Source organism: Pygoscelis adeliae, unplaced genomic scaffold, assembly GCF_000699105.1.
Source record: "Pygoscelis adeliae isolate BGI_AS28 unplaced genomic scaffold, ASM69910v1 Scaffold16, whole genome shotgun sequence".
Taxonomy (NCBI): domain Eukaryota; kingdom Metazoa; phylum Chordata; class Aves; order Sphenisciformes; family Spheniscidae; genus Pygoscelis; species Pygoscelis adeliae.
In genome coordinates, this window is record NW_008825162.1 from 368,320 (window position 1) to 393,370 (window position 25,051).

The 25,051-nt window shown below is 38.5% G+C and overlaps 1 protein-coding gene across 1 annotated transcript; it reads right to left on the bottom strand.

Moving 5' to 3' along the window:
- Positions 1–10,312: 10,312 nt before the first annotated feature.
- Positions 10,313–23,411, bottom strand: SLC25A46 (solute carrier family 25, member 46; the record flags this gene model as incomplete). The annotated part of the gene is made up of 7 exons (XM_009328732.1): positions 10,313–12,413; positions 15,561–15,618; positions 16,099–16,155; positions 19,371–19,471; positions 20,190–20,267; positions 20,778–20,835; positions 23,362–23,411. Coding segments are annotated over 7 exons (981 nt in total), but the record flags the coding sequence as incomplete, so codon positions are not given.
- Between the last annotated feature and the right edge of the window lie 1,640 nt (positions 23,412–25,051).

Consider the following 25,051-nt stretch of genomic DNA (forward strand, 5'->3'; position numbering starts at 1 on the left):
GCTCTTCCTTACGTATTTGGGAAATGACGTGTAAGGAAAAGATTAATGCTTCCACTGGGCTGGAAGGAGAAAGGGGTCAGAAGAGTGCAGGAGTTACTAGTTTGATTTGTTTCACAGTGGCTTGTCCAGACATATAGAATAGCGTTTTCCATACCAACAAGAGTGGCAAGATAAAAATTTGAACCATTAGTCTGGTCCGGGCACTTTGAGAAGCAGATCATGGAATAATTTATCTTGATGTCAGAGAAGAAACTCCTTGCAAAAGTAGAGAGGCAAGATGCAAAGCCACCTCTGGGTTAGTGTGCTACTGCTCTCAGATAAAAGCAAATGCCTCTCCTATTCTCTTGCATCTGAAACTGCACTTCCCGCACTTCCCTCACTTCCACCCAGACTATCATACTGATATTTCACGCAGGACATCCCACAACCCACCTCTCCCCCTCCACCAAAAAGAAAGAAAGAAAAGAACATTTCAGAGCCATTTTTTCCTCTACTGAAATAGTGAATTACAAATGCTACACATTACCTACCAGGTGGTGAGTATTCCTCTTGGCACCAGACAATCATCCATTGTGGAAAAACCTTGTGAATTGCAGATCATTGGTCAGCTGCTGCTCCTTACAATGGTAAAGAAGGACCTACACAAATCTTTCTTTTCTGTTTCTTGTGTCAGTGTCTCCCTCCCACCCGAGTGCTGGCGGCTCTGCTCTCCAGCAAGCTATTGACTCCGACCATGTTTCCAGAGCAACAAAATAGTCCTTCCCCAGGGCTGTCCTTGTTGCAGCAGTTCTCATTCATTCTACAGCAAGCCATGGCTATAAATACTTGACTGCCCCTCCCTGCTTTAGTATGATTACTGTACATACACTATCAGCATGTTACCTATTTAGTGTACTGCCCACAGATTTGGTCAAGGTGCTAGGTATAAAAAAGGAACAAAAAAATGAAGCTTCCATCCTGCCCTGACTCATTACAAAACTTTTGAGTTGGCATCTGGCTAGTATTGAGCTAGTATTTTGTTTATGGCTATGCTTAGTGGGGAAAAGGCAAAAGGCCAGTGAACATATGTTTGAAGGGGTGTTGATAAGTCAGAAATTGTTTTATGCTGGGAAATGTATCTGTTTTGGATGGCCATGAGCATACACTGGTTTTCTTGGGGTCATGGTCAAGTGATGGTTGGATGCTGGATGCTTCCTGATGCAGGGGCTCATGATGGGGAGAAGTATGGTTGTAAGGAACAGTACTCACAGCTAAGCTGTGATGCTGGTGTGGTTCTGCAAAAAGTGGCACATCACTAAGAAGAAAATGAAACTATCTGCTCAGCTGAGGGCAACAGACTAGCATTGCCAAACAGTTGTCTCAAACTCCTTTTGGAAGTCAGTATCAGGATAATCAAGCAAACAAGGACATAAAAGGAAGCTGTCACTACAACAAGCAGCAAAGCAGCCCTTCAGACACACTCTCCAAGCAGCTGAGAGCACAGAGACCATCTAAATGATGACCACAACACAACTGCTTGCGAATTCATCCTTGCTCGTCACTTTATTGTGAAAATCACCACTCTCAATTCTGCCTACTCCCTTGTGAAGTTTGAGGCCAGGCCTGACATGTAGGAGAAGTCATATTGTGCATAAGAAACTTAAAAGGAGGGATATGAGATGCAGTTGAGCAGACAGGTAGATCTAAGTAACGTCCCTATAAAGCAGCTGAGTAGCCAGTTCATCAGTGGCCATTTTGAAGAGTGTGAATACTGGAATATATCTTTTTCAGTATATTATTGAGAGGAGATGCAAAAGGATTAATAAGAAAAACCTCCAACAGACTTACTCACCTCACACCTCACAGCCTTTGATCTGAACTCACTCTTTTATCTGTTAAAGAAAGCTCAAGGTAGCAGCACCAACAACAGCACCATCTCTAGGAATCAAACAGAGGTCATAAAAGCAGACCACAATTTCCTAATGCAGTCAGGATTTTCCCAGAAAAAGATTTTCTTCTCCCAAAGTCAATCTGAGTCACAGTCTGACAGATCTTACCTCAGTTTCAGGATGACAGGAAATTTGGCACCTGGTTCAAGTGGCAACTTTTGCAGGGCCCTATGCAGGACTGTGCATAGACACGTCAGTTGACTGTAAAATTGATCATCAAACATAGTTTGCATCTTGCAAAGAAATTTTGGGCATAACGCAGGTTACAGGTAAGAATGAATATGAGAACACTGCCTCCTAGACATTGTTGTGAAGACCATGGTGACACAGGTTGTCCATCTGGAGCCCATGGAGGACCACAGTGGAACAGATATCCACAAAGCAGCCTGTGGAGGACCACACACTGGAGTGGATTGAGATACTGTGAAGGAAGCCATGACTCTGTGGAGAGTCCACATTGGAGCAGGCTCCTGGCAGGAGCTGTGGCCTGTGGAGAGAAGCCCACGCTGGAGCAGGTTTTCTGGCAGGACCTGTGACCCTGTGAGGGACTCATGCTGGAGCAGTCCATTCCTGAAGGACTGCACTCTGTGGAAAGGTCTCATGCTGGAGCAGTTCCTGAAGAACTGCAGCCCGTGGGAAGGACTCACATTACAGAAGTTCGTGGAGGACCTACACTGGAAAAGGTTGTGAAGGACTGTCTCCCGTGGGTGGGACACCATGCTGGAGCAGGGGAAGAGTGTGAGGAGGAAGGAACAGCAGAGATAACATGTGATGAACTGACTGCAACCCCCATTCCCTGTCGCCCTGTGCTGCAGGGGAGGAGGTAGAGAGTTTGGGAGTGAAGTTGAGCATGGGAAGAAGGGAGGGGTGGGGGGAAGACGTTTTAAGATTTAATTTTTTATTTCTCATTATCCTACCCCAAGTTAATGGGTGATAAATTAAATTAATTTTCCCCAAGTCGAGTCTGTTTTGCCCATGATGGTAATTGGTGTGCGATCTCCCTGTCATTATCTTGACCCATGAGCTTTCTGTTGTATTTTTCTCCCCCCATTCTGTTGAGATGGGGGAATGATAGAATGGCTGGGGGGGGACCTGGCAGCCAGCCAAGGTCAACCCACCACAGAATTAGAATGGCTGGGTGGACACCTGGCAGCCAGCCAAGGTCAACCCACCACAGAATGCTATGCTATCGTTACATATTCATCAGTTTTCCAGGCATTTCTATTAAACCTGAAGCCTAAACAAGTCTTGCCAGATCTTGATATAATGGTTTAGATACTTTATTATAAAACACAGAGGCTCACAAGATTAACAAATGATACTATTTCCAAATCTTGATGATGTGCACATACCCACCATTCTTCAGTGGAGATTTTTTTCTTTAATGTTACCATTCTAGTTCTGGAGATCTTAATTTAACCTTTATTGTCTTTGAGCATGCATCTTGAAGCTCAGGAAACATCAAAGGCTGGTGAGTGTGTGTTTGTGCAAGTAAAAACCTATTTCAAGTCATGTATCCTCTCCAGTTTTATTTATATGCAGAATCCAAATAAGGGCTTTCTTTTTTTTGGAGGTGGGAGGAGGTTGTTAAAAATCTAAATGGAAACTAGACATTCTACTGTTCTTTTCATATCTCAAAGAATTAGTGGATTTTAGGAACATGAAAAGTCAGTGATGTTTTGAACCACCTCAGCAGGTTTGTCAAAGAAATCACAGCTGTGCTGTTTTCAAACTACTGTCTTACTTGTTTCAAAGCTCCCAATCTATATAATCCGGAGGAACAGCATAAATGAAAGAGTGGGAGAGAAGAGGACCTAGGAAGACGTATGCATATCTGGAGAAGTGAGCAAGCAGTACCATGCAAGTACTGGATGCAAAGAAAACAACCTCATGTTAATGTCACAAGGCAGAGCAGGAGGTACCTGAACAATACAACATCCTTTTTTCCACAATGCAAAATCACCTGGTTGTATAGTTGTTGCATAAATATGGCTTTTTTTTCCCTTGAAATGTATTCTGTATTACTCAATTTCAGCACTGATACTCAAAGGCTACATTACTTTTAAATCTAATTACTACCAGCCATTTCATAATTAACCAGAAACAGAGTTGCCCCAAAATTTTCAGTGCAGCAGCATTATGATACTGCTCTGCTTGGCCTGGTTAGCCGATTTGATTATACTATTATAGCCCTTTTGGTAATTCTCCAGCAGTGATTTAGCCTGGACAAAGTGCTCCATTAATGGTGAGATATTGCTTCTGGTGCTTGAAGAGTAGCCAGCTGCAAGGTGCTAAGCCAGAACTCCAGTGGGAAAACGAGAAAAGGACATGGAGGACAGAAAACACTGCCTCAGCAAGGCCAAGAACACAAGTCACCAGTGACCACACTGCAAGCAGCAGTAAGCCAAAAGAGCCTCTGTACTAAAAACAGTCATTAACAAAGACGCCCCCGCAAGAAAGTCACACAGACCTCAAAAAGCAATTGGGGACCAGAACATTACTTACCGCTCTAGCTCCTTTCAACCACATGCTTGTTTTTCGCAGATGAAGTCACACAAAAAGTAACTGCTCATCCTTCTGTTGACCTTAGGAGTAAAATCTAAGTGCAACAACTTCTGGCAAATGAGAACTTCTATCTTCATTGCTGAGGGCACAGCAAATATTCCTATGCCACAGCCAGATTTTTATAATCCCAGACATGAATCTGTTCCCGTGATGGCTATATGCCAGTTCTTGGAACGCTAATTCCCTTCCTAATGAGCACTTCTTTTGGTTCAGCTATTAAGTAAAAATCATTGCAGACGAACACCATAAATACAGAAAGTTAGGCACCTTTCAGAAAATTGCTTCAAGAACTACAAAGAATGAGAAAAACTTTTTACGTTTCAACATCTACACACCTATCCCTACACAGTTACTATATTTCTACATATTTTCTGTTATAGTTCTAATGTATCTATGTATGCAAATATATAACAAGAACTGCCAACAGAACATTTCAGACTGACTGAGCTACATGACTTTCAATCTCACCCATCTGAAGCGTGAAGGGATGATCCATCACCTTGTGAATTCACCAATGCAGGGTATAAATTACAGTCTCAATGTAAAGTTCAATTTGTATCTTCTGGTGATAAATTTTGGCAGTACTCTATAGTATGCAATGGGCAGCATTATGCACAGTGCTGAGTACCCAGAGCAACCTCCAGCTAAGGAACACAGAAGAGAAGATAACATGGGCTGGGGATTTCTGGAGCCACATAAAGGACAAAGACAGAAAAGGCAGATATAAAAACCAAGGAGAAAGAAATGACAGATGAGAAGAAGGTGGAACAACTGAAGAGAGGGTAGACAAGCTATTACGTAAAGAGGCACAAAAATGGTGTATAAAGCCAGGCAGCACATAAAAGAGGAACCCTAGAAAAAAGAGGAGAAACACTACTTTGTAGAAAGTGTCTCCTGTCAAGTAGAAAATACTCCTGCTAAAATAAGGAAGAGTTGAAGTCAGGAGTAGCTCGATAAATCTGAGGCTTACTATACAGACATTTTCCCGGGATCTTAATTATAAGGATCAAAATTTAAGCTTTTTCCCTAAAAATTCAAGCTGTTGACAAAAACTATACCAGGCCATGGTACACACAGGCCCCATACCAAGCCATCCTGTACACTTCCACGGAGAAAGGAAGCAAAGGTGACTCCCATGGAAAAGAACAGGTATCACATCACTAATGACAAATGACTACATCTATGCCGTATGGAGAACACAGGCCCAAAATGCCTGGCTACGGAGAGCGTGCACAAGGGACAAGGGAGGAAATATAGGGTTTGTACAAACTCTAGAAAAGGTATATTCTCATTCCTTTGGTAGTTCTGCCTTGCTGGGAGAGTAGTGTTAGCACATCCCACCTCATCTTCCACATCACAGAGCTCTGCAACTTTATCAGGAAATCCCTCCCATACTCCCAACGTCATTCTCCTGATGGTTATTAAACCTGCAATAATCCGGACCTGATAACTCTCTGCACAACCTGCGCAGAGCTTGAAGATTTGAGAAGTAGCTATTGGCATTTTATTTGATAGAGGAGCGGAAAGAAACCTGATAGCTGATTGAAAACTTGCAGCTACAGAGAAGACAGAGGAAGGCATGTGTCAGAGCAGAACCATCATGATTTGTATTCTCTTTTGCCTCCAGGTATGAGAGGACTGCAATGCTTATGGCTGTCCTACTGTGGAAGCAGAAGCATTAGTTTCCCAAGCAGTGTCAGTCATAGAGCTGCCCAGTTAGCCCCTAAGTATGATTCCAACTTTTTAAATTGCACTCTGTAAGGTTATCCTAATACTGTATTTATTAATAGAACAATCTCACACAGATTATTTTAGGAAGTTCAAAAATTTTTAACTTGTTACACGTCAGCAGTATGTTTCCTTTGTGACCTAAAATGTCTGTTTAGCATTTCCATTGAGAAAAATATTGAAACCGTGTTTAAATACACAATTATTTTCCCTTTAATGGAGTAATTGGAACCATTTTTCAACAGCAGTCTGTTTATGAGGACTGAATGGCGTTATGTTGAGAAACTCTATTATTAGTAAGCACTTATCAGACACAAAAGTACTAGAAGGAAAAACACACAAGTGAGTTTCTACAGGATACATCAGGTTGGCAAATCAATGAAATTAAACAGCCAAAGAGGACATGACACATTCATTTTCTTGGTAAAAGCAGGCATTATAAAGGTGATGAGTAGCTGCCTTTTATTAAAAAAAAAAATTAGCCAAACTGAATGTAGTTGAGTACATTTCAAAGCATGTCAGAATGGTTGCGCAACAGTTACCTGCATCCCAGCAGCCTTTTTGCCAGCTTTTTGCTTGTAATGGAAAGAAAAAAAAAACCTACCCTTGGAAGAAAACCCTGTAGGCATTTTTAAGCTCCTGAAACTCATGTAGCTACATGAGAAGTTGTCTCCTTCCCTCCACTGTGCTCAAATAGCTGTTAAAGTGACATGTACCTCCTTATCAAGCTGCTCATGTTGGTAAGCACATACTTAGTTTCAAGAATCCTCTTTCCCATTGCCTTCGTTTGTTTTTTATTTCTGCCTCATTTTGCATTGATACCTGTACCTGTAGAGACCATAAAACACATCAGTGGTCTGTACGGACATGAAAGGCGTCACACCCATTTTGAATGGTACTGAATAGCGCTGATACCAGCTAGGAGCTGGGAGTTAAGACAACTATGCATATTGGTGCTTATTCCTACACAATGTGCTTGAAGGCTCAAATATTACATACATAAATTCAGGATTCCATTTCAGGGATCAAAAACTTCAGTGAGTTGCACCCACTGTTGTAGTAAAAGCAAATCTACTGTTTTTCTTTTCTGGAGGTACCCAAAACCCGAGAATCAGGAACACCAATTTATAAGCCTGCTGCCTCTAGAAATTCAGTTTGGGCAAAGACATGAATTGCCTGTGCAGAAGAGAGTCAAGTCCTGTCCAACAAGTCCTTTTGTTCTGGACTTGCCTTAGTGCCAAGCTTAAGGCTGTGAAATACAAACAAGACTCAGAATTTCAGGTAACAGCTAAACCACCCTTCTGATTTTACTACTTTGGTGGGCGCAAGTCACATTCTGTCCCTACACTTTGAAAACAGGAGAAGAGTGATACAATATCTCACCCAGATCAAGCTGCCACAGGCAAAGTGTACTGCAACCAACTCATTAGCAGTTTGAATTAAAAAAATATAACTGCGGTATTAGACTGCTGTATGATGGTATTTACATCCATTGAAAGGGTGCCTTGATTTGAAGGGAAGATGTAGATGGCTTTTCTTTTTTCCCTACCGAAAAAGCTGAAAGAATAACTGGCTTTTTAGTTGAGTTAGTTTCCAAGTACCAGGGGAAAAAAGGGTATGCTGGGCTTAAAATGTTTTGTGATTTTAACTTACCTTTAAAAACACCTTTTGAAAGATAAAGACAGAAATAGACTTCCAAATTAAACCCTCTATAAATACTAATATTTGGACATTTCTATTTTATTAATTTGTTGCAATTGAGAACATTAATTGTCCTGTTTTGTTTATCTGCATTTTCTACATTCCACTTTCAATATTGCTTCTTAACCACCCTCAAATTTTGTTCACAATTTGCCAAACTGTCTGTGGAGAGGCTGGAGTGCTGACGGGTAAAGAGCAAATTATCTTTGTCCATCAAAAAGAATCTGAAAATAGAGTTTTATCCAACTCCTTAAAATCAGATTTGCTTTTAAAACACAGATGCCACCAGTTCTTGATTAAATAACAATCTTACCTTTTTCTGCCCCTGCTGGAGATATATATTACATCTTCTAAAACAAAACTAGACAAATAGTTTACTCACATTTTGCTACCACCTCTCTTCCCATACAGGTGACGGAATGTTGCTCTCAAATCTCTTAGCAACAACCATTTAGTCAAAAATTTAGTGTGTGGCCTCTTCTCCTTGGATATCATTGAAAGGGTAAATAGTTTGAAAGTGACCACTGCTAGCCCTGAATTATACCAACAAAAACCTTAAAGCACTGCAAGAACTTGTATGTTGTTTCATTTACATATATATTGCCTCATTTACATCATGTGCATTGATTATGTTTGTAGCTGAAGGTGTGTATCCAGCTGAACGACCATCTCAGATGGAACAAGCAGCAAGAAGGACATTAGCTTACATACTTGCTTTGAACTTGCTGCTAAATCCAGAAGAGCTAAGAAAAGCATATAATTTGACATTGAGTCTTAAAGATTCTGCATAGATCTGTAAAACACACTGCACATCAAGTATTACAGGCAGGACCCAGAGCTAGATCAACTCATGTGTGCCCTAAAGTAGATCTGCTAAAAGGAATGAACATAGCTGAAACCTCGCTGAAGAACGCAGTACTTGCGCCACCACTAGCTCTATTCTAACACAACCAGAAGTCAGGTCTGATCTGTAAGGCAGTCTGTGAAACAACACAGGCAGATAACTGCAATGGTTTCCAGCAGGCCTCATATCTCAAAGTTTCCTGCCTGGTCTATTGTCAGTTATTGCGTATCGAGGCTTGCCTTTTAAGAGGCACGGGTAAGAAGCCAAATAATTCTTCACTGGGTGGGAACATTACACGGAGTCTGTCTTTCTTCAGTAACATTTATCTTCTTGTAATCAGTGCTCCTCTTTAAAAATGAAAAAAAAAGTCAGAAAAACAATATACAAAAAAGTAATTCAGTCTATATCAGGAAGAATAGAGTGCATATGAATTTTTCATATTCCAGAAAATTAAAAACTTACTTTCTACAGCAATTCAGTATTTTGTAGTCTTCAGTGGAACATCCTGCTAAAGCTGCCTTATTGATCTCTCATTTGAGCTAAAAATTGAGTACCTAGATTTAAGATCCAAATGAAAAACAGAAATACATTAACAGTACACTTATGATTAAAAAGGTTAAAAAGATTTTTTTCACCCCATATTAATTTACATTTTTGTATGGGCAAAAATAGCAACTCTGGACAAAGCAGAGTATTACTTCTTTTGGAAGATAAAGCAAGTATAAATGAAAAATCAAAACATATTCATTCTAACTGATGGGAAAAGGACCAAAAAAAGAATAGCCCAGAGCAAATGGCTTTTCCACTGCAGAACAGTTGCTGGAAGTTGACAGCATTCTTTCTCACCCTGCTTAAAGATACAGATCTGAGACTCTAGCATAGACTAGAACTGTAAAACTCTCAGCAACAAAAGCAAGAGTGTTTGACACAAGTTAATAATCTAGCTCAGTATATCTAGTGCTGTTCTGAGAACTTCTCATCTTCCCTCTTGCAGAATATGTAAAGGCACGTCCTCCATTTCGTATGACAAAATGCCTTCCCTAAAATTTTGTTCCTAGAAAAACATTATTGCCCAATTTCACTGATACATCTGGAAGTGTTGGTCTCCAGCATGCACGTAGTTACTGCTTCAAGGCAATTATGATGGAATAGTTGGCTTCAGTTGAATTTAACACCTTTGAAAAGGCCAGTTTTATATATTAAAAGTTGGAATTAAAAACTTGACTGGATAAGGGCCTGCACAATCTGGTCTGAAGTCAATATTGTCCTTGCTTAGAGCAGGAATTTGGACCAGACGACCTGCCAAGACCCTCTCCAATCTGGGAGATTCTCTGATATGGCTCTCTTCATACTCATAGAAACTTTGAAAATATAAACCAGGAATTGAATATTTTACCCAAGTTCTTGCATGTAGTTTAATTCAACATGTTCTTGCACTTAGGAAAGGTGAGGAACTTGAAAAAGCCACTCTGAAGTCTATACAATAAAATATAACACACAAATGAGGATTCCTTTACGTGCCTCTTCAGTGAATTACTTCAAAATGTTTACAGTGAATTCTCATTTTATTTCATTGCTTCCATTCTATACACTAAATCTGCAATTAACAATATTTTAAAATAAAACCAGTTCCCAAGTTCACTATACTTTCCATTTCAACACTTATGCATTTAAAATACATGAAAGTTAGATTAATAGTAGCAAAGTAGACCTGCAAATGATTTAAATTCAGAACTTATGAACAGCAACACCTTTTCATTATTTTGCCATGACTACTTTCCATAAGTGACAACTACTATACAATAATGAGTAAAATGCACATAATTTTACAGTATTCAAAGACAGACTTGCCACATAAAAGCGTGAAAAAGGCAGCAGCCTCTTATAATTTAAAAGCAACTCTCCACATGCTTGTTTTATTTGCTAAAAATCAACACCCCCCCACTTTCATGATATTTACTGATGAAACCAAGAAGGACTAAGTTATTTAGAATGCTCAGAACTCACTTTCAGACTGAAAGTCTTGATTTACTAGGGGAAGAGGGCTAAAATGGTACATTTCAGTAGTTCGCCTGCACGTAAAGAGACTTAATTCTGCTCCACAAAATACCTAATCCAGAAAAGACTTTAAATGAAGGACATCAGTGCTAAATAGTAAGTAGGTAACTGTGTACATACCTCTCTGATCTAACAGAAGAGAAACTCTAGAAATAGCCAATTTTTTATGCTTTCTATACACTTTGAACACTGATACTACATACATTTGTAAGATTATTCTACTCTTATACGAAGCAGCAGCAAAACTAAACCCTGAAATTATGAGTGGAAAGTTGACTAAAAATGGCACTTACACATGCACACATCAGTTTCTAATTTGCTTTATTTGCACACTTTAGTTACCGTAAGACTTGCAAACAAACTGCAAGACAGCCAAATTTGCATTCTGTGCAACTTTGCCCAAACCCAAGTTTTTGTTATTTTGTACAAAGCAAAAGATTCTTCGTCATCTTCTGCCACACTGCAGCGAAGTACAAGTCTTCTATGTACCTGTAAATTATGACATTTATGTCTACTGAAGTTACTTTTACCATTTCTATTTTGCTCACAGCTCCATTAACAGCAAAGTTGAAAACATTTTAAAAAGACCAGTAAACTCAGTCTCCCACTTGCAAGTTCTTACAACTTATGAAAATAAATTCCTTTGAACTAGCTAGCAGTCCAAATTAAGTATCAGATGTGATGTTTATAAAGCAGATATTAAGAATTCATATCCATTCCTTAAGTCAGTTAACTGGTAAGAGGAAAGGTAAATCCTCACTCTAACCACATTCCAAATCCGATTCCCTTCTGTATGACTGCACATTATATATTCAATTTGTGCCTATAATTTTAAACAGTACTTTTTTAATTACACTTAGAAATCTATATCCCCATTTTTAAAAGAAGTTCTTTTACAGTGTAAGGAGAATCCGGAGAGTGGATTCTTCAAACTTCAGTTTCTAAGCCATGTTAAACAATAATTAGGTAAGTCAATCATGTCCACTGTGTTAGATCCACACCTGAACAGATTAAGAAACATTTTGAAGCAGTGTTGAGTAAATAATTTTGGTAAGCTGTAAAACTGCCACATGCAAGGTATACTGCACTATAACAGCTCCAAATCCTTTATAAAAACCTAGCATTCCTTCTTCCCGTTTTATAGTATTTATGCAGTCTCTCATTCCCTCATACTGAGTATTGATCGGAAGCACTTCATAGCCAAGGTCTGTATTGTCAATTATTGTGCGTGTCCCTTGAATATGAAGGCGGTGTAAAACTGTCTCCAGTGGGTAAAGCATGACATCAGCACAAAGGCTAGCAGCAAAGCTAGCAATAAGTTCTGGAAAATACGCATCCAGCATGCTCTGCACAGAAGTGGAGCTCTCAGTTGGAAGGTTGTGGGAATTATCCCTCTTCAGAACAAACAAAACAAGCTTCTGGACGATGGAACTGATGATGTAGTGAAGAACTCCATGTAGAGCAGTTGGAAAAGTCAAAACCATCAGAGGAAGGAGACGCTTGCTATGGGGTACTCCCATGCCTACAACTCTGCCGATTCCTTCTTTCACACAGTCCAGGATGCCAGGATTATCTCGAATTATTTCGCTCTACAAGCACAAAGGAATCGTTACAACTTGTGCTGCCCATTTCATAACCATGCTGACATCCACTTTAACACCTTATCACTGAACTTTGTAAGACAGTTAAACATTTGTATGCTATCATATCTACACAGCTATATTGATATAAACTCTTTGCTCTAACACTCTTGATAGCATTCAAGTAAACTTGCTTTTAAAAAATGAACCCATCTGAAAGAGTCTTTATTTAATGTACATTCCAGTTATTTGTGTTACTACCAAAGAAATTCAACTGTCAGCTGCTGAAAGTATCAGTGTGCAAAACAGTCATGTACTGAAAATGCCTACTTCCAGAGCAAAATGCCAGGAAGTATTTATCTGAAAGTCCTTTTCTTTAAGGACTATAACTCTAGTCTTTGAACTTGAATGTGCATAATAAAGACTTCCATAACTAAAGTTGAGTTGAAACATCTTTAATTTGAATTTAATAGGTTCAGCTCTGAACTTTTCCATTCCATTATTTGCTTCTAAAATAACACTCTTTACCCATGCTGCCTCTTAGAAAAGAGAATTATTTTGTTCATGTAGTGAAAATAAAGAATTCACTTAGTAATTATTTACTCCACTATACTCCACCTATGACTGCAGAATTAAGGTAAAGACATTGCTTCCCCTTCTAACACTTATACAAACTCAGTGTTTTATCATGTCTTTCACACCCAAAATTCAGGATTTGGGAGTTCTCCTCAATGCCCAAGCCTCTGAGTCCATGCTGGCTGTGTCCTGACCTCATGCCAGGATAAACCACCAGAACATTCCTCAGTACTCTGGGGAAGGACTAGCAGCCTGCAAAGCCTTCATGGTCAGTCTGCGCAGAGGAGAAACTAGTTCAAATACTTGAGAATATAACATTGTTCCAGACTTTAAGTTAAGCATCATAACCCCTACTGAATCCTCTTCTCCCCCATATCATTATAGTCACTGCACTTCAAAACCATGCTTGCTTTTGTCAAACTCGCCACCATGTGGTTTGAAACGTAAAACAGTAACGTGACAGCTACAAATTTCTACCATTTACAGTTATTAGGATGAAATATATTTACTTGGAGAACTGTGTCAAACTAATACTGTTGAACAGTACGGTTTATCAGAATTAAGACAATCAAAGTTAATATAAAACTGTTAGTAACAAATCCCACAATCTTTAACTTCTATTGTTTGTTATTGGTCATTGTCCTTTTGCAGCACAAGAATATAATGTAAACATGATAAGTCAGGTTGTCTCCCTGCACTGATTAATACAGCATAAATAAAATCTTCACAAACGCTATCATTACCTCTGATGTGTTTCTAACAAGAAAGCTCATGATGATGTCGCCAGGAACTGGCGAATACATTTCATACAGCATATATATACCTATCCAGTAAAATACTTGCACACAGCTGAACCTACTAAGGCTAGAACCCTCAGATGTCAGTGGAATTATTTTCATAAGCAATGCTTTACAGACATGGTCACCTGTCTAAAAGGCTGGGGGAGCTGCTGTTTTGGCTTTTTGATTGTTTTCCTATTAAGCTGCTTTCTAGCAAAGAAACTTTATTACCTATTTTGCAAACAGAAGACAGGCTCTAAATCATGTTCTCTTTTATCATTTATTGGTAGATACGTTCCCATGTCCAACAACACAGACAACATCCTTTCAGACAAATATACAAGCAGTAAGATACCTGAATAAAACATTCCATTCTGTGGCCTGCTATGAACTCAAGAAACACGAACAGTGTTCTACCACCGTTTCTAGCTCCAGGATTACAGAATGCTCAGGGTAAAGCCGTTCCCCAAGACATAAAAGAGTTTCCTGAATCAGCTTCCCAGTATGAGACCAGTTAAATCTTCCCAAGGCTTCCACAAACTCAGATATCCACTCAGGCTGGATTTATGGAACATTATTTTCAAAATAATTCAACAGGAGAGAGGAAGAGGGCTTCTTAAATACAGAGTAACTTTAGAGAATGCGAGTTTGTTGTTGGGAATCTGTCTACATGCCCCCATGCACAGACATTTAATCTCACCTGTTCTGTTACTCCATAATATGGCCAGTTCAGACAGAACACGTACCTTCTGGCTCCTTTAAGTTTGCATCCTCTGCACAGAGCAGAATCCTGTCCCTTAAGGGTACCTGCCTCTAAAGTACATGCTGAAACTAAGCAACTGTAGAAGTCAGCCTTGTTTGCCTCTTCTCCTCAGAAAAAGCACCATTTTGTAGACATACACCTGCAGTTGAACTGTAGGTTTAAACAGCTGGATCTAAATCAGTCTTGACAGTACTTAAAACTCGTCTATGCTATGAATGAAAATTACTATGAATGAGTGACGTAAGAGTGACTATCCTGCACCACCCTCCACACAAGAGCTCACTTTACATTAAGACTTCCATTAGCTGCACAAAGATACTATCATGTTAATTAAGAGCAACTCATTATATAGAGATAGCTGGAAGAATTACCCTGGACCACTTCTGAATAGCTAAACCCTGCCTCTTTCTCCAGAAAGAGGTGCAACAACTCACTGAAAGACAATCTGCAATACAGTGCTATGGGTTACTCTGTACAGTTATAGAACAAGTTAAGCTGTATCCAAAGTGATAGGTCCAGATATTTATTTTCATGGCTAAGGAAGAACTAGATGAAAATTTAAAAGCAAAAAGTTGACTGAATGAAAGCAGTCTTGAAATAGTAGAGTTCAATATTTTAGCAAAACAAAGCTGAATTACTGGAAAAGCTTTATAGTTGTTATAGGGGAAGGGGTCACTGCAACAACTTGCCTAGCAAGCCTTTTAAAACCTTTACATGAGAAAAACTTCTTTATGGTTTATCTGCTAGAACATATAGATGTAACTTGTCCTTATTTCATAGATAGTTGGAATATATTGTCTATACTAAATGTCCTTTCTAATTCTCGATTTAGACTTAAGATAGTACAACTAATATAGTAGTAAATTAGTAAATAGTAAATACTTTTTATCTCAGTTAATAAGTCATACAGCCTCAAGCAAAACAAATGCAACTACTACAACATAAACCTGAATCCAAAGCCAGAGACTCACTTCTCCACATAATCTCATCTATAAAAAGAACAGTATCTTTTAAATGTTGTAAATGTATATAAGTTACCTGTACAGTTTCAATCAGGCTCGCAGAATAAAAAGGCATTGCTATCACATGTGTTAAACTGTAGAAATTAACAAGATAAGAATTAAGGTCATGACAATATTATAATTTTAGCCAAATATGCACCTGAAAGTTTATAAAGTTATCTACCAAGTATGCCTAGAGAAAATTAACAAACCATAACTCAATTATTAAAATGCATATCAACAAGTTGAGATAAACTTCAGTCTGAAGTTCTTTTAAATTCTACTTCCATGTGCCCAGACTGATTCAGGTGTCTCAGATATCATAATTTAACCACTAAAAGAATCGAATCTTTTAAATTAGTCAGGTTCCATATAGACACAGGGATCTAGTAAGAGAAAATAATCTCTGGAAGTGGTGTATGCAATCAAGATTGTACAAAAAAATCAAAATTTGAAAATTACTATTAGCACCCTGTCAAGTAACCATAGCTGCAGATTAAACTAATGTACATTTAGTATTTTTATTAATGTTTAGATAATAAGACATAAGGTAATAAAACACATGCTATACTTACCCTTTGAGTAGAAGGTGTCCACCTATCTGCTTGAGGTTCCATTTATGTGAAAGCTCCCTAAAAAGAAAAGTATTTACCTTAATATGGATAAGAACACATTATTCTCAAGCATTTCTTCCATGGGTGTTGACATCCAGTTTTCATACTGGTGTTCTACTATTGGTTTATGTTGCAGGATTTCTCATTGTGGAAAGACACATCAGCTACACATTTAATAAATCATGCTTAACTTTTAGAAGTTATTTGGGCCAGTTAGTAGTCTATCCAAAAAGCTTTCAATCAGGTGTCTGTAGTTCTCACAGCTACTGGCTTCAGTATTTTGCATTTATTTTGCATCCTTAGGTACTAACTCTTAAAGCCATTTTCAGGGAATATTGGATTATTTTAAAATCTCAATAGTTTTCCTCTATCAACATACTTTTTTTATTATGTTTTAGTTTGGTTATGCTTTTTCTGTTATTTGAGGTTATGTTTACCCAGTTGTTTCTTTCCCGTAAACCTAAGTCACATTCTGACACAGTTAGACAAGACCAAATCAAGTACAATAGGTCAGACTAGAAGCTGCATAGTAATTCTGTACAGACTTAAGTTTTTCAACTTATGACCAGTCTTTAGCAAATACTGGTAAAGCAAAAGAAAACCCATGTGTTTAACACAAAGGTGACTTTAAAAAAATGCCCTTAAGGTAGCATTTTCTAGTTACACACTTCAAAATATGAACAGTAAATGTTAACTACACTCCACTTGACAGAAGATGTAATCCCACCTTGCTCAAGATAACATTCAAATACCAAATGTATTTACCATATATTTGGTAAATACTCTAGCTATGAGGTAAAGATATTTCTGTCTGAAATGCTGGACACGCTAGACTATGCATTTTTAATAACAAGCTATAAAGTGTTCAGCTTCAATTCTTGTCCAGGAAGCGCACTCACCCAATGCCTGTAGTTACCACAACTCTAATCCAAGAAAGGAAAGTCTTTACTCTTTCTGAAGAATTGTGGGTTACTAGTTGCTATCACTTTCCCAAATACATAGGTCAGTCACTAAAGAGGAAAGGAAGATCATGTACCATTATGTGTTTTGGACAGTTGGATCACATCCACTGAACCATAATACTGAGAAGATGTGGAAGACGAAAACAGCCAAACTAATGTGTGAAAGCCTAACCTGTCAATCCATTAGATATAACTATTTCAGCAGTGGAAGAACAACTACAGAATGAGTTTGTCTAGTACAGAACCACATTCAACTTGCCACAAAAATGTTAACACCCATTTCTGGGCCCGTCTCCTAAAACAGGTGGATTCTTTCATGATATTATGATACAGAATTGGAATTGACATCTCACTTCCTTGTGTCCTTTGGAGCTTGATAATGTAGTTAAGCAACCTTTAAATCAGATTTGCTGGCACTGCTGCTAGAAGCAATAACCTTCACCTCCCTGTGACAGCCCAAACATGCACACTACCATTAAAAAGGAAGGGAGAGCATCCAGTAGAAAACTGCATGGGGTAGTGCACGTACAAGACAACCATTTTAGCCAGATCACTTCCCCAGTCCGGTTCATTTTGTGACTGTTCAGATACTGTGTTGGCACAAGGATGGGGGTAGCACTGAGGAAGGAATGAGCAGGTACTAGCAGAAACGATTGCTTCTTTTGGCAGCAGCACCAGCTTACTTTTCAAACTACTGAACAATTGGCCCACAAGAAGAAAATCCTTGCTCACACTGGACAGAAATCAGAACTATGAAAATAGAAAACCTGTATCACATCTCATGAACTTAAGCTTCTCCTACAGCAACATTTAAAAACAAGAACAAGTCACACTCGGAGGAAAATGTATGCCTGGGAATTTCAGTTATGTATGAGACAGAGCTGACCACAAAGCTTAAATACACACTCCACACAATTTAAGTATGAAAGGTTTTTGCTAATGCTTTTGACGAATGCCAGAACCTGCAGACTTACTTTTATTAGTATGCATGCATGCATCATAATAGTAGTTTGATTCAGCCTGCCTACATTTCTCATCTTTAAAACCAGGTAAGTTTCCATAACTCCCACATATTTAGTCTCTGTCCACACATAAAAATAGGCATTTGTCTCTTCTGAAAGCTAACACGATTCTCAAGCCCACTGGTCCATTCAAACTTAACTAGCCTCAAACACAACTACTTGCCTGCCTCCCTAATATATTTTTCCAAGACAGGTCTTTATCATTTTGCTGGCTTCAATGTGTGCCCTGCAACTGTTAAGTATCTTTTCCTAACTTTTGATCATCTCACAGTCTTCTTGCATTTCCCTAGAAGTTTTAGTTAGTTTATGTAATAAACTCTCACACAACCTGCTTACTCCCAAAATATCTGTAACAAAACTGTCAAGATATGTTATTACAGTTGCCATCCCTTACTGTTAGCTCTGGACCATTATCAAACAAAACACTGATAAAAAGTCTTTGGACAAAAATTCTTTATCAGACTTGTATCTCAAAGCAGTAAGGCATCACAATGTTTTACCATAATCCTGGAGTTAGCGTTCAGCATAAAAAGTAAGCAGAGTCACAAATCAAAATAAAAAATTATTACTAAACTACTATAGCCGAAGATGGACACAGTGAAGTAGAATGGTGAATATCTCTTTAAATGAAGTCACTCATTTTTAGTTGTAACCCCTTTATAATGAGAATACTGAACAATGTACATATAGTTGTTGGTAAAGGAGGACAGAATACAAAGCTGACAACTACGTAAGTTCTTATTTACCATGTCTTCTCATTTATTAATGCAGGCCATTCTGTTCTCTCACCTACCAAGGACAGTGAAAATGTTCAGAAAGATGTCAGCGCTGGCTCACTAGCTGTGTAAGTTTGCTGTATTTAGATTAATGAAACGAGGACTTTTTACTTTAGGCATGGTATTTGCTAGTACCACACAATACAAACCCAAATACAAAAAGAAACTTATAAATTCTTTTATTACAGTGGAATTACACTGGAGACTAATTTGCTACATTATTTCTATACTCAGACCAGTAGGCAGACATACCAAACTCCAGACATACAAAGCTCCCAGAAAGAGTCTCTCACTACTTATTAATTACACGGTTGCCTTTACCAAGACAATCACACTGTGCTAAAACACTAGTCAATGTCTCACTGTTCTCATCAAGTAAAATTTTTCAAACAGCCTTACATTTCTAACACTTTGAATATAAGTCTAAAGCTGATGATCAGTTTCTTAGAAGCAGTAAAAAAAACATGCAATACCTTGGCAAAGGTGTAAATTCACTGATGATGCCTTCTGTTCCCAGGGTTATGCCCTGAACAATGAAAGTGCTGCCCATTCCTTTCCAGAGAGCTCTTGGACCCTGTGTTTTGAAATATGCGACATATTTTGATTCATGCAACATAAAACTCAAAAATCTTTTCATCTCACTAATTTTTATGAAATTTCAGGAAATTCAGACCACACAGGGCTACAATTCTACCATTAAACTTCACTATTGCCAAATTCAGGGGACAACTAACTTTTCAACTCCGAAGAAACTTTCGTTCTTCAATAATTTCAAACAGTTGACAACCATTTTGGAGGCATATCTCTCACTGTTAATACTCCGTACTATAAACTTAACACCATTTTCTATGGACAAAATGAGCTCAAGATGTTAAAGCACATCCATAAGAAATCCAGAAAGGCTTTTCTTACTGTGTCCTGATCTGAGTTTCAGGATTGCCATTCCCATGCAGAAGTGGAAATTCATGCAATACTATCTTTGGAAGTAGTCATTTGGATAATCTCTTTATCCACGTAAGAATTAATTATTTTTTAGAATCCTAATGAAAAAAAATTACATTCAGGAACCTTTTGTTTTCTAACATCTGGAAATCTTCTCCGCTAAATACCATACTACTTAAAAAAAAATTTACAATGATCTTCTTGAACCATTTCTGCAACCATAAAAATAACAAACCCTGACAATGGCTATGTTTTTAACCACCAGATACATAAAGAATTAAAGATGGCAATGTACATATGTGCTATAGTAACCTTCACTGCTCAGATACAGCCTGACACCAAATACTGACCTGTGTCTTATTGACGCTGTACATGATATTGACAATAGTAAAGGGAGTGAGATGATAATTCCGAGCATGATAGTTAACCTGTTAAAAATATAAACAATGGCAGTTTATAAACATACTTGCATTTGTTACAACTCTAAAGGAAAAAGCACTTTCAAAATAAGGACTTTATCACTGTAAAGGTCAGCTAAAGTGACCAAAATTTGAATAAATTATCACTGAAATTTAGGGAAACAGGCAGAACTTTTAAGTATTTTTATGCTGAAAATATGAACAATAAAGCACGCAAAACCAGAAAATATTGGAAACAAAGCATCCTGCTTGTAAATGGGGATCTGGAAGTTGCTCTGCAGACTCTGAAACATTTACTCGCTCTAATTCATTTTCCACTGCCCAAATAAAAATGAGTAAGAATGTTCAAGAGAAGTTAAATTTCAGAATGGAAAACATGTATGCTACAAATAAAAACATGTTAATGTAGCAGCATCTCCCTAAGAATTGTAAAGCTTCCTTATACACTACAGGGTATGAAAACACAGAAATATCACAGTACATAGGAGCTCTGACTGGAAGAGGTAATATAAGACATACCTGACACTGACGACGTAGAACAATGCAAGGATGTGCCAACACATTTTCTGTAAATAGGCTTTAAAAGAAAAGTGTATTTAAAGCATGGGAAGCCATCATAAATTTATTAGAAAAGGCTTGTTATTTTTCTCTAACAACATTGTATCAGTGTTTGGAAAAAAATGTACATTATCTAGTGAATTAATGAGGCATTTTAGATGGCTACCTGATAGCCTGCTAATACTATAAAGGAACAAGTATCAAAAAACCTGACACATTCACTATGAAAAAGCCCACATATATATAGTATGTATGTATTTTATAGGCAAAGCAACATACCAAATTTCCTAAACTTTCCCTCCGCAAAATATGAGGGAACAAAGCAGACCAGAGCCAGAATTATGGAAGGATTAGTCTCCAGTTTTATGTTAATTCCACGTACCACGTTATTAATCGAGACTCTTCTTAGCAGGGCCAGAGGATTGGTACTAACAGCTGACATTTTTTTCACCAGAAAATGCTACTGCCCAAAACCAACTCTCCCTCCAGAGATGGTGTTTCAATCAAACCTTCATAGGAAAGTTCTCTCAGTTCTGAAGTTGGATTTCTGGTCACAGCCACGCAGAGGAACTTTTCATTTCATCTTAAAGTGCCTGAGTGATCAGAGTACTTACCTGTATGTGGTTCAAAGCTGGGGTACGGATTAGAAAAGCAACACCTCCAGGCTCTGTCTAAGCACCCCAAGTAACAGCTCGGACCACCAACCTACAGGATCGTCTGGGGTAGGTCTCTTACGGGGATTTTACTCTGGACAAACAAGTACTGATTGGCCCAGAAAAATACTGAGCCTGCAGTTTTGTAACTATTAACCTAATTAGTAGTTTGCTACTACCAAGAGAGGTGAAACTTTCCCCATACTCCAGCTGCTATCTATTAAGCCCTCCTGGTAGCCAACTCAACTAACCTCACAAAAACTAACCTTTGCTTTTGTGTGTTTTCTACAAGACTTCTGACTTGAACCATGTGTGTCTGGCAAGTTATCTGGCACAAATGCAAAAGCAGCAGCAGGGAGAATTGCTCTCAGCAATGATACAATGTTGATCAGCTCTCTTTCCCAAAACTACACACTCATTTTAGTCCCAGTGGCCATGGTGCTCAGGATGTGGAAAACTTTGTCATGCTTGATTAAATCAAAGCACATAGTTCAAAAGGACAACCGAGCCACACTAACATCTCTCTGCTCCCGAAGGAGATCAACATGTTCCTGCCCTATGGCTCCACTCCTTTGCTGGTACTCTCCTGAGCTCATTCAGCTTGGTAAGGTTGGAAAGAAATCAAACAACTCTTTACATGTTTGGGGGGCTAGTTTTTACCCCTCCCCCCCATCAACTCTATCTTAACAAACTAAACAGGCTCATCCAGGGGTCTGAATGAGCAAGCTGAGCCACTGCAAGGGAAGCAGTGGGAGAAGAGGGACAGGCAGTTTAATGAGATGGGATGATCTAATTTAAGCAACTCACTACTTGCCAAAAATGGTCATTCCTAGTCCTTCTTTATCCCTTCCCTCTCTGGCCCAGTTAGCTGGTGTCTGCTGGCTTTCACAGCGAGTCAACTCCTAGGTAAATCAACCTAACTGAAACAGCAAAAAATAATCCAGTTCTTTCATTGACTTTGTCTTCTGTTTTAGTTGAGTCAAACTGGTTAAAAGAGGTTCTGATGGGCATCAAGGGTGAAAACAATGGGTTAGGGGCAGGACAGGCTGGTGGTCAAGCAGAAGGTCCTCCTCTTTAAGTACACTATAAGAACCTCAAGTGACATAGCTTCCCATGTTGGTCTAACCGGGTAAGCGACAGAAGTACTCTCATGTTCTGAAGAAGGAAGCACTTTTCTCTGAGAAGTCTCACACTCAGATCAACATGGAGTAAACCTTTTTTTAGTCCTAATTTTCTCAAGACAAAAAACCCCACCTCCCAGCCTTTCACAAGTCGCATCAGCACATTGACCAAGAAAAACCTAATCAGGTAAGTGTGACTGAGCAGGCATCCTACAAAAAACCCTAAGCTCATCATGATCCTTACACTTGACAATTTAAGCTCTGGAAATGTTATAAGGCATGTTAAAGTCCACCACTTCCTCAAAAATACTATCAATAATCAGTGTCACCATAATAAATAATAAAATAGTTATCGGACCACTTGGCTAGATTAACATTACTATTCCAGGATACTTGGATAATATACTTGAAAATATTTTCACCTTCTTAAGAAACATTCACATTACCTAAAAATATTAATAGAAGTGGCAAATCTGAAAACAGTTTTCTGATGTTATTTTTAGATTGCTCTGATCGGGTACCCATATCCTGAGCATACGGTATGGAAAACTGTTTCTGACATTCACTACTGATTAAGGAATTTTGAGAAACACTTCAGTTAAAGAGAACAGAAACCTACGTGGATTTCAGGTAGTAGGTTTCTAAGGGGATTTCAGCTGCGTAAGTCTACTAGCATAAAAACGCAATGCAAAAGTGTACATAGGGATCATAAGACAACTATAGCTTTATAATCTACTTCATTATCACTGAAAATTACTACATAACTCTTACCTTGCAAGGCCAATACCAAAGCCTGCAAATCTGTTCAACTGCTCTGAAAAAAAAATGAAAACAGGTTATACAGCAGTGATAGCTACAAAGCGGGAGAAAATGCCATGCATACGATCTGAAAAACTAATTTTATACTGTCCTTGCTTCAGAAGATTACAAGCACTAAACCACAACGTTTATGGCAACTCAGCAAGAGGATATAAAAAATTATTCCCCCAGGAATATTTGCACTTTGGACTGCATTTGAGTTTGTACATACTTTTATAAATAAAATTATTCTTGTCTTGAAACAGCTACAGGGGAAAAAAAAGACAAAGCAAACAGTAAAACAGAGAATATTTTAATATCTAAAAAATCTAACTCAAACCAACCACTGAAAAAGTTAGCATGCGTGACAGTTTACAATAATTCTGAAACATAAATTTAGATATCTGAAGTGAAATTAATTTTAAAAACAGAAACAGTAAAAGAAAGAGAGAAACCTTGGGAAAAGTAACACAAAACGCCATTTATGACTTAACAAACATGATGCGAATTTTCAAGTCAGTTGTTTATCTCCATGCCTTTGCAAAAATCTAGTTACTAGAGAACTGTTAAAATTGCAACAAGGGTAGTGGGTTCAATTCTGTTGTCTGCTACCAGACAGACATTTACACATTGGGAATTATCAGAAGAGATTTTAAGAAGAGTATCAGAACTGTAAAGGCAACTGAAAATTAATGCTCAGCCCTACAATCTACAGGGTGCAAGCAGGCTGTAAGCATGGATAATGCCAGTAACTTCAGTGGAGCTCCACACAGACATGGCAGCCCTCCTAAGAGGAATGGTAACTCTCTCCACTTGCAGAAGCTAGACTCAGTGATACAGCAACTCCTCATCAGTCCTCCAGAATGCAGAATCAACATATCCACCATGAGTACATACGACAAAAAAAAAAAAAGGTAGAGTCCAAGTATCTAAGAGTATTTAACTAGTGCTTGCATGGATGAAAGTCAAACTAAGGGTTGTACTCATTGTAAGACCTGAACAAACATACTGCACTACAGGTTATAAAAACCCCAGAAGACTCACCCATTAATAAAATTCAATTTTAAATAAATGTCTTTCATAAAACTTTGATACTTGAGTGTATATAAACTGCTCCGGAACATCCTTTTAATTAAAGGAGCCAATGTTCAGTAGCCTAGATTTAGCAAGTTTCTCTTAATTCACCTCAATTTCACAAAGACGTAAAACGATACTGTACTTCTGAGGGTTTCTGCTCAGTTTCCCAACGATTACTGGAAACGACTTGAACACGGTTCCTTCGGGGTGGTTTTACTTCACCAGCTCATGCTGTGCCCCTCGTAATTTTTCAACGTAACAACAAAGCAGCCAGAAGACACAACTTCTGAAACATCAACACTTAAGTAACAGAATGTACTGTAAGACCCAAAGGTACTTCCTGCCCTTACAGAAGACGGAGTACTTCTGCAGGATATCGTTTACATGGGCAACGGGGAGCTGACCACACGCTGCTTAACTAGAAGATGCAGGGTGCGTTCTGGCACTCTCAATCATATTTGCGTGTAACTACGTGGTGCTACACAGCGAAGCGGGTGCTGGAGTGCAACAGGCGATGGAGCAGGTTCTCTTTCTTCTAAAAGACTTTTTTCCTGGCGCTTCAGCATCGCCAGCCCCCGGCTGCAAG